Raw genomic sequence first — 11410 nt, forward strand, 5'->3', positions numbered from 1 at the left:
AATTAACTAACTAGTTATCGGTCGGTAAAAGAAGTATAAAAATTGGAAAATAGTTTTCAGGAGATTCCTAGTAGGTGAATTGGTTCAGCCGGATGAATCTCACCCACATGATAGCTCTTTTACTTCACAAAAGTCAACAGATGGAAGAGTTGAGAAAATTTGGATGTTTAAACATAGGCAGAATGTTGAATGTTACAGTGTGTAAAGTGGCCACTTAAACCAGACAATGACAGGTCATAAGCCCTGTAAATGCCTAGACTTCCTTATTCCCTTCTCAAAAATGTTTTCTCTCTCGGTTGCAACCAATTTAGATCTAAATAACTCCCTAGGGAGGAAATCCAGCCAGTCTGCAAACATTTGGACAAACTCAAAACATTGAACTTTGAACTATGTCTCAAGTTCTTGTGAATCAACCAATCGATTACAGCGTTTTTATGTGTTGTGATAGGTTTTCTGATTTAGTGTATCTTGGTTACATGGTTCTACTTTTAAGTGTCAGCACAACTCACCGATGAGACACTGGCAAAGTAATTTAAAAATTATAAAACATTAAAAAATCATAGCAATAATAATACAATCTTTTTTTTTTTAATTTGGCTTAGTTTGATAGTAAATTAACAAATATTTTTTTAAAAAAACGATCTTTCTCATTTGACATGAAAGGATTTAACAAATTAAACGAAATAATAATTTTAAGAATTTCCTTTATTTTAACACAAAAAGTGTCTTTTCACTAACTACATGAGTAATTGATATTGATTCTAGGAAACACTTGAATTTGATTAAAGAGAACATAATTTCATTACAATAATTTGATTAAAGAGAACATAATTTCATTACAATAATTTGATTAAAGAGAACATAATTTCATTACAATTATATACAATTATTATGTATTTAGATAAAAAGTTTGACTCTTAATAACAAGCATTGATTTTTATACTGTAAGCCATGATTATTGTTAACATTGTGGTACTAGGTAGCACCTACCAAAGTACTTACATATAATTATTTATGTTGAGGCACCCCATTGTGTAATGGCTTAGACGCTTGCCTTTACTGGGGTTCCGAGTTCGATTCTCGGTGAGATCACAATATTTAAATGTGTTTTTTTTCAAGCCTGGGTGTTCCGTACAGGAATTCACCAATTTAATTGGCCCTCTTTGCCTTTTGTGGTGCAAAAAAAAACTTAATTTAAAAAAATTCATTTGAAAAGTTGTAACTTGATTTAAAAAAAATATTTTGCAATAAATTTGCAAACACAACAAATTTAGATAGAAGAATCACAGTGATCGTTGTGGCTCTCTTCAGGTGAGGTGGAAGTGGATGATGTGTTCTTGAATCGTTTAGCCTTTATATCCATCATTGTTTGTTCAATGGAGCGATGATCACGTTTCAAGCGGCTGGGAACTGCAAAAGTAAATTTGAAATGCAATAATTATTTTAGAATTTTCAGGACATTATCTACAAATCATAGAAAAACTAAGCTAGTAAATTATGCCCAAGTATTTATCAGAGTCAGGGATGTAGAATTAACATACATAGAGATGACAAATAAGCGTATTTATCAAAAACAATTTTCATAATACCTTTCATTTAAGTGTTTATACACATATCTTAACCCTACGAATGCTAATCAGAAATGTAGTAGTAGATATTCCCATGCCAGACCTTTTCTGTCAATTTTATACCAATGTATTTTTACAAAAGCCTTCTTCTTCTTCACGTGTCATGTCGGGTCCCCCCGACATTGACGATCACTTGGGAGAAAGCTTCCCTATCCTGAGCAGTGCGTAACAGCTCCTCCACAGTTCTAATTCTGGTCCATGCTCGGATGTTTCGAAGCCAGGAAAGCTGTTTTATTCCAACCCCTCTACGTCCCTCGATCTTCCCCTTCATGACAAGCTAAAGTATAGCATATTTATCACCTCTCAACACATGGCCAAAATATGAAATCTTATGGAGCTTAACAGTGGTGAATAGTTCTCTATTAGTATTGGCTCTACGTAATACTTCATAGTTGGTTTTCATATAGGTCCAAGATATTCTTAACATTCTACGGTGGATCCACATTTCAAATGCTTCAAGGCGGTTTATTATAACTTTTAGAGTCTACGCCTTTACAACGTACAGTAAGACAGACTATATATAACATTTGACCATTCGTTGTCTCAGCTTAAGGTTTATAGTATCGTCACAAAGAAGATTTTTCATTTTGTTAAATCCTGTTCGGGCTGCTTCTATTCTGCATTTTATCTCAATGTCGGAGTCTAGATTTTCCGTGATGATACTGCCTGAGTACCTAAACTGTTTCACTCTCAATATTGATACCTTTGAGTTGGAGATTTACATTTAGATGACTCTCTCGGCTAAAAACCATAAGTTTAGTTTTGTTTCCATTAATATTTAAACCAAAACGTTCACGGACGGAGTTAATTTTATCAAGCAGTTCTTTAAGGTCTTGTATATTATCTGCAATTAGAACGGTGTCATCTGCATATCTAATATTATTGATAGCTACAACGTTTACCTTCACACCGAGTTTTGTACCAATCAGAGCTTCTTTGAAGACCAAGTCAGAGTACAGGTTAAACAAAGTAGGCGAGAGAACACAACCCTGTCGGACCCCTCGCTGAATGGGAATACCTTGTGAAGTATTTCCATTTTCCAATTTAATAATAGCACTCTGGTCCTAATACAGGTTTTTATTATTCTCACATCCTTTTCGTCTATACCGCAGCTTAGTAGCATTTTTATCAAAGCTGAGTGTTTTACTCTGTCAAATGCTTTTTCGTAATCAATAAAACACGCGTACATGTCTTCTTTTTGGTCAAAACAGTTTTGCAGCAATATATTTATTGTTGTAAGCGCTTCCCGGGTACCAAAACCAAAAACCAGTAAAATATAATATTTCTATTCTGAATCCACAGCTCCAGAACACATTTTTCATAATAAATCTTTTACTTACAATTTTATTTATATAATAGAACATAAATGAGGGACACATCAAATCATATTTTGTCCACCTCAGGTCAAAATTGAGTTTATAACGGAGTTTTGTTATTATTGTCGAGGTCTCATTAATTGTACGAGAGACACGCAACAAATCGCATTTTAACCCATATAAAATAATGTACAAAGCAACCTACATAAAAAAGATTTTGTCCACGTGTCAGATTTTACCCATGAATCAGAAAAAAAATTGCATAAATATTCTAATATCAATAACCCACAACAATATAAGGATAATACCGATACTTATATAAAGAGATGATATTGGATAATTTTGAAGTTTAGACAAAGACAGGAGCCTAAAAAATAGAATGATTTGACCAATTTTTAAAACAAAACTACTAGTATCAGTAAAACGAAAAAAATATTTTTACGTGAATTTAAAGTTGAAAGAACAGGCGATCCTGATATCAAGTTTAACATAAAACATTCTTAGTTCACCGTGTGAATCCATGCCTAACAGGATAAAACTCGTTATAGAGAATAAGGGCGATGATACAAAATATTTAATTATATTTACCATAAATTAATTTTAATGCATAGTTTAAGTACCAAATAATATAACACAGAAGAAAACAAAATCTTACCGTTACAACGAAAGTAGAAAATCCAACTAATGTTAACCACTAATGAGTTCACAATAGTTGGATTTGGATAATTGTGATTTATTTAACTACCTTAAGCTTTCATAATATCATTTTAACTTGTTTTTGTAACTAAATAAACTAATATGTGTATTGCTTAAGTTTTTTTGTAATTTTATGACATCAATAAAAAAAAAACTAATTATAATAATAAAAATACGTATATAGTTGTATTCCACTTATATTTATAATTTTTACCAGTGACTGGGTTTCATCGCGACCGACATCGTCAGACTGGTGGGGGATACTAAACAAATTTCTGTAATATACAAGTGCAGGCAGGAGTTGTAAATCATTATTTTACATAATTATGGGAATAAAAGAGTTTGAATTGAAATAATTTAAGTATCAAGTAATAACAATCATATGAATTTAATTTTGTTAGAACGTAAAATAAAAACAGATGTAAAATATATAATTTTATAGTCAGAATGAAAAAAAAAAACTCAAAAAAATACTATTGTGTTTGATAATTGAGGTTTCTTTTAAATGCGTGTTTTTTGTTGATCACAACTGTAAATGAACCAACATTTTCTGGGTTACCATGGAAAAAAACAACTGAAGTGTTCGAAGTTGTCTACAAACAAACTTCTAATGTATGGGGTAAAAGGCAAATATCAGAAATCAACAACATGTAATAAATGTTCTCTGATTTTAATTAGTGACTTGAATAAGTAAAAAGGCAGTTATTTGCGAAAGTTATATTTTGAGATTTGTCAATTTTTAGTATTTATCAACTTTACGCAAATTTAAAAAAATTGTAAATAATCACAACTAACACAGTATGGCAATTGCTTCTAAAGCATAAAACCTGTGTAAGTATCGTATCTACACTGAGTTTTTGGTAATGAATCTCTAGATATTGTGTTATTGTTTAAAAAAATAGACATTATATTGTTTTTCATACTGAATTTTTTTTTTATTGCTCATTGCTATATATATATCAAACGGTTCGAAATTTCTTGTTAGACATTACCTAATATTTAAGTAATTTTGTGATTTTTTACAAAAAACTGCCTTTTTGCTTGTGACGGCTGTGCACCTAATGGACAGTTAATTGTTAATATCGCTGAAGCTAACATCTGTGGTTACAGAGTACAATAATGTGCAAAAAGAGCTCACCTTTTCAAAAACAGTCAAGTCATGATAACTCACCAAAACATAAAGTTCTTCACATATACAACAGAGCAAAGAAATTCTATAAAACAGATTTATGCTACGAATACTTGTGCGGTGAATACATATATATTCACAGTTAACATTAGGTAATAGGCTAAACCATCCGTAAAGTAATGTAGACTACAATTATCAAATAAATAAATAATTTAAAACATTTAAGTTTGTCAGCAATAATCTCTGGTCTTTATTTCTATAGTAAATATATATTTATATATATATATAATTTGTAAGGAATAAGAAGGTTTAAAAGAAAATGTACAAGTTTTTCACTAGTGTAAATGTGAAAATGAGGCGTTAGAAGTGGTTGAGTCACATATGTTTCATGAATGCCGTTTATCCAATACTAGAAAGTATAGTTAGTGGCCCTTCAGGCTGGGAACAGTGTGAGGTTGGTAAGTTCTTTGAAAGAAAAAAAAGATTAATGCTGCAAAATGATTCAAAGTCATTTGAGCCAAACGATACCAAACTACATATTTTTAAAATCTCTTTAATGTACACATACACCTTCGGCTGATGAAAATAGTTTCACAAATGCAAAGAATTTTTATGAAATACTGTTTTGAAGTCAAACTAATTTTAAAACCGTCAAATTTATAAAATAATTCAGTACATTAATAACAAATAAATGATCTTACCCTCTCCATAAGCATCATTTGTGCATGTTTTTTGTGGTTCAATCGAAAGATTGTTGTATTTTTCGCCATAGTGTGTTCCATTTGGCTTAAACTTTTTGCGACTTCTTCCACTGGATTGAGGCTGGTCACTGTTTGATTCTGAATTAATTTCAGCGTTTTTAGATTCAAGCTGCTTCTTCTTAATCCTCTGTAACATTTAATGATATAAATATTGTCCACGTTACACATATAAGGAACAAGTTACAAATTTTAAAATATGCAGCATAAAAAACAAACTGATTTACAATAAATATTTATCTACGGGCTACTTTTACAACACCTTTTGTAATATAAAGTTAGTGATTAATGCTTGCTATTGTACATAATATTAACATGTTCCGACCAAGAGGTTGTCATAATGTAAATAAGAACTTATTTCCATTGTATAAGGTAAAAAGCAGTCAACTGGAAAATATCCCAGAAGACTGAATAGGTATACAAAGTTAGGTACTGTGTAATCAGTCGACTTAAAATAGGTCAGGGGTGGAGCATATCAAACAAATTTACAAATGTAGCATTGAAAGACATTACTATTAGATTTTTTTACTCATACAAAGTTAGAGCATAGATACTGGTTTTAGATAATGTCAAAAAACCGGAATATAGGACCAAAAATTCAGTATTGAAAACACCGATATTGACTTATCTATCACCGGGATTTTGATATTAGATGAGATTTTTTTTATTTTGTCTGGTTTTGAAGTTTCAAAATGAAACGTAATTCTTTGTCATCCATAGGCCATTCCGCTCATTCAACCAATCAGAATGCCGATTTCGTTCAACGTAGCGACAGTAGCTCCCTAGTCGTTTTACTTTAATACTAATATTACGAGCCATGCCCGCGTACAACACGCAGAATATTTTCCTTATAAAGATGTTATTTAATGCTTACAGACTCGCTTAAAAGTTCCTAATTTTAGTATTGTTTGTTTACTTATTTTGTTTTGATAAATTTATTAAAAAACAAATCTTAAGTTGTTTTAAGAAATGTACATGTTTGTAAGATTAAATATGTTACTGTCACGTTTAAAATACAAGTGCCTACCTAAGCTTGAATTGATTGAATTGTTGAAAACCTCAAAAATAAACAATTAATGTAAATAATTATTATTGATTTACTTTAAAACACTTTTATTTCCAGGATTTCTATCTTTTACAACAATTTTAACCTGAAACTGATTACGGTGAAGCAAAAAAGATTATGATTTTTAAGTATTTAGCAAAAATATTGCGATATTATCAAAATACCGGGTTTCTGATATTTGAAATTGTAATATTGAAAAAATACCGGTATTAAAAAAATGGTTCGATAGTCTATGCTCTATATAGAATAACATATTTTGATGACACAAAAATTAATCCTACAATGAAAGCAATATTTATGTCACACCATTGCTTCTACAGGATCAACAGTGTGAATTAAGGTAAAATCTTGTTTGGATGGAAGAAAAAACTTAGGTACTAATAATTATAAAAAACACTTTTCTATAGGGCCTTTTGAAAGCTACGAAAGAACAGTTTATTACCTTGACATTTCAAAAGAAAGCACTGTCATTCTTCTACATTTGTGTTATATTTAAAACATCATTTTACCTTAGAGTACTACACCGTTTAACAACTAGTCGGAATTGTAAAAATTAATTATAGTAATTCTATTCTATTTGCAAAACGTTTTGTGTGAAATTTGCCCGAAATCTTTAGTGACGGAGGTTTAATAGCTTCGTGAATCGACAAAATCGTCGAATATGCGAGGATGTCAATCCATGAAAGACTATGCAGGTGACTTTAAATACTAAAAAAAGTAAGTGTTTTTGGTGGATTAGACTTAATTTTGTTTAAAGACGAACAAGGAAAAGTGTTGACGATCAACAGAGAACGGTATCGGGTCATGATAACCGAGAAGAGCTTATACGAGTAAAATTTAATGCTTTTACTAAATATCTTTATCGGTGAGATACAAGCCAAATTATGTGACACAGTAATTGAAATTGAATAACCACCGTGAGATAAAATCGCAGCAGAGATTTAAGCAACATTATGTTTAAAAGATTTTCAATAATCATAAACATGAACTAAAAAACCCGCTTTATCTTAAATAAAACATATATTTCTGATATTATGTATATATATATTAGATTATTTAATGTAAAAAATCACAAAGTTGTGCTCATATACTTTTATACCTCTTTTTGAATTTCTATAACCAGCCAATGAGTTATATGTACACCCCCTTCATACAGTTTGATTAACTGATAGTGTAATTTTAAATTGCGATTAAATTAAATGCCATTTATAATTTATTTATAAAAATGTCAATTCGCCACAAAAAAACGCTTTTTAAACACATTTACCAAGAGTACATAAAACATTTATATTAGAAAGGTGAATTAACAAAATAGCAAACATGATCAGTTTTACAGAAGGTGGCATTCATCTTTCCAACAAAGTAATGTTATTTAATACAAAAAAACGCATTTTACATTAATTTCGCAATGAATAGCATAAAATATACATAAGAATTTAAAGTAGTCGCAAGTGGAAATTGCCAACAAATCATTTTTATATTACATATTATTTTTAAATACATACATCAACTTCCATACGTGCAGCAACCTCAGAATTCCAAAGCCCTCCATTATTTCTGACAGACCTTTCATCTTCTGATGGGCCAGCATCTTTAGGGTATACAACTGTATATCTATCTACTTCGTCTTCACCAAAAGAACAGGCCATAAGGCCGGCAACATCAGCCACATCGTAACTGAAAAACAATCAATCATTTGTTATTATTATTATTATGACTATTATCTAGGGTGATTTTAAAAATCAAATTTTAGCACTCAAAAATTATAAAAATTCAAATAAATAAAATAAAAAATCAAAAGGCTTCATGTATGTATGTACATTGAAAAAAAATAAAACTGAAGAAAATCTATGAACTTACATAATATTTCTGTATATTCTATCCATTGATTGAAACTCCATGTATGGTTTGTCCCCCTTACGAATGAAATCTGAAGACATTTGTTCAACCTTTTTGCGAAATTTGGTCAATGAATCTTTCTTCATTTGTTGGGCCTTTTTTTCAAACTTATTTTGAGCTAGAAATAGTGATAGTAATTCATGAAGTTTAACAAATCATACAACAGGATGAGCAGTGCTCTGATTTATCATATTTTGGAAAACTAGAATAAGCAACTCTTTAATTAAAAGGATTAATTTTTTTTAAAAAGAAAGAAAGCAGATAAATACATATTATGTTGTATAATACCTGCTGATATAAATTTGAATAAGATCATTTTCCTTCAGAATTTTAACTAAGCGTTACGTACATAAGTATGCAGTGGTAATATTTAATCCCACTCGTGGTACTTATAGTTGTAAGTGTTTGCCTATTATGCAAGAGGCCTCGGGAATGATTCCCGATACGGTTTACGTTAAATGTTTAGTTAAAAGCCTGTTTGTAGACTTTAATAATATAAAGTCTGTGAACTGTTAGCTCTCCCTGCAGTGAGATGATCTCATAATACATGAAATGTTGATCCTGTTAACTGAACGAAGATGTTCCTTACAAAATAGATTATCTCAGAAGCTATAATCGATGTGTTAAGTACTGCTGATATTTGCTATCCAAGTGAAGTGCTGGCCAACCAATTCATGGATTCGTTATTGCTCATTTAGGGTATTGTCAGTGCTAGTGAGACAATAAATCAAGGTGTTGCATGTCTGCATTGTTAAACAGTTAAAATTTGCTGTGCTGCAGTTTGTATTAATATTATCTAAATAGAAGAACGCCTAGTGAAAATTATTGATGCCAGCATTTCGGTAATTTGTAATCGGTAATGTACAATTGACTAAACTGCTAGATAAGTTGGAATGGTGGCAAAATGTATGAATTATTATTACGGATAATTTATACGGTGCCATTTTCAATATCTCAAGGGCGCTTTACGAAGTGATTCAGTATATATGATATATATTCAACCTTTGCCAAATTTGACAACTAAACTAAGTACCGCATGCAACTACACTGGCTCCGTATCAGATTCACAGTTGGTGTCACTACTGCAGGATTGGATTGTAATGGGAGATCCTGACCCAGTTTGAGAAGACAAGGAAACAACATTGATATTTTGATGGGTAATAATTTGTTTATAATGTAATAAAGCTTGATGATGCAGCCCGGCAGTGACAATGAGAGTTGTAGATTTGAAAAAGAACTGCTGGGTAAAAATGCCATCCTCCAGAATAATTTATAGGGTCCGTTCCAGGCCCCTGCTATAGTTGCGAGGAGTAAACCTCCTGTGTGTACTTGGTGTTCTATAAAATTTACCACTCAACAACAGAAAACTGCAACATCACATTTTTTGGTTTTCGGACTGTGTGATGAAATGAAATGACGGACAATGAACCCACAACTTAGTACCACACCCATGAAAATAAAGATTTGTCTCGATAGAGTAAAAAAGATCATCAATCGCCACATATTTCAATATTTCGTTACACAAGGAAATGTGATCAGTCTTAGGCTTCAGGTGCCAGTCCAGGAAATATGGAATATTGCTGTGTAAAATATATTTTTAAAGTACGATCCTTGAAACGTGCTTTTAAAAATATTGAAACTTTTGAGCATTTAATGAGAAAATGAAAAATACAAGTTTAAAAAAATTATTTATAAGTACTTAGAAAGTTTTTAATTGAACAAAACTTAAAGATGAACGAAGTTTATCCCTGTGACAAAAATAACAAAGAAACAACACATGAGTAATTACTGAGAAAAATTACATTTGAAATGGACTCTGGTATACTTTTTATAATAAAATCCGTCAATAGACTTTTCAATAAAGTGTTATTTTTCATATAAATTATAGTTACAACGGGTGCTAAAGCGTGGGTGAAATCAATAACTTACATAAAATATTAAAACAACTAAAGATAAAACGACCGTGAAAACGTGCCAATTAAAAGTTTTTATATAATATAAGAATGCAAATATATAATATATATTTATTAGGTCGATAGGTATGTCAAATCCTCAATAATTTAATGTATCACAACCGGCAATTATCAAAATAAAATATAACTTACCGATCTGCTCCAAACTCTTTGGAGGCGGACCGTTCATAGAACTAAGGATGGAATCTAGGAAACTCATGGTGGTACTGCTTTGAAAGGATTAATAAATCTTTAACACCGACGCAATTATTAAATAATTAATTGTGAACACTGCGATCTAAAATGATACATTAACTCACGACAATAACAAAATCTAAATGTCACAGATTACTCCACAAACGTCAAGCGGCGAACGAAAAATGTATAGACAAAAGACAAAACACTAACTAAAGGAACAAGGAACCAGAAACAATTTTTTTCGTAGAAAAAATATAATGCCTACCGTAGACGAAAAACTCAAAAAAAAACGGTTTTGAAGATTTTCTGCCGGTTTGCAGAAATCCTTGTCACCCATTTTAAAATTCACGCACTAAAAAAAACACAATTAAAAACAAACACACCGTAAGTTTAGCTCTTGAGAAACCTTAAATTTGTTTTGCACAAAGTTTGATAGTTTGATAATTCAGTTTTGTGATATTTCTGAAAACTACTTATTGCGTTGAAAAAAATTAAACACTTTAAAGCGGAACAAAAAAAAAAATAAACAGCAAAACATTTTGGCTTTTTTTGAAAATAAGACCAATGGTCAAGAGAATATTGCGGATAGTCACAATAATCCAGCAACAAGAACAGTAAATTATGAAAAAATGAGGAAAACGAAATGTGTTGATATTTTGGAAGGTAGCTACGACAGAAGCTTAAAAGAAAAAATATGTATTTGTTAGACAATATAATACATAAAGATTATTTAAAGTTTGGTTTCACCGAAGGCCCTAGAAGAGAATG

At 30.9% G+C, this 11410-nt stretch overlaps 1 protein-coding gene across 1 annotated transcript; it reads right to left on the reverse strand.

Annotated features, from left to right (window-relative positions):
• Positions 1-687: 687 nt before the first annotated feature.
• LOC148271828 (sperm-associated antigen 7) lies at positions 688-10861 on the reverse strand. The gene is made up of 5 exons (XM_088240882.1): positions 10598-10861; positions 8454-8610; positions 8099-8270; positions 5471-5657; positions 688-1410 (listed from the first exon to the last, which is right to left on the reverse strand). The coding sequence occupies exons 1-5, from the start codon at positions 10662-10664 to the stop codon at positions 1271-1273; spliced, it is 723 nt and encodes a 240-aa protein (XP_088097008.1). The 5' UTR covers positions 10665-10861; the 3' UTR covers positions 688-1270.
• Between the last annotated feature and the right edge of the window lie 549 nt (positions 10862-11410).

The sequence above is a fragment of the Micrasema longulum genome, unplaced genomic scaffold (assembly GCF_059751315.1).
Source record: "Micrasema longulum isolate JH-2025_06_02 unplaced genomic scaffold, ASM5975131v1 h1tg002633l, whole genome shotgun sequence".
Classification (NCBI taxonomy): domain Eukaryota; kingdom Metazoa; phylum Arthropoda; class Insecta; order Trichoptera; family Brachycentridae; genus Micrasema; species Micrasema longulum.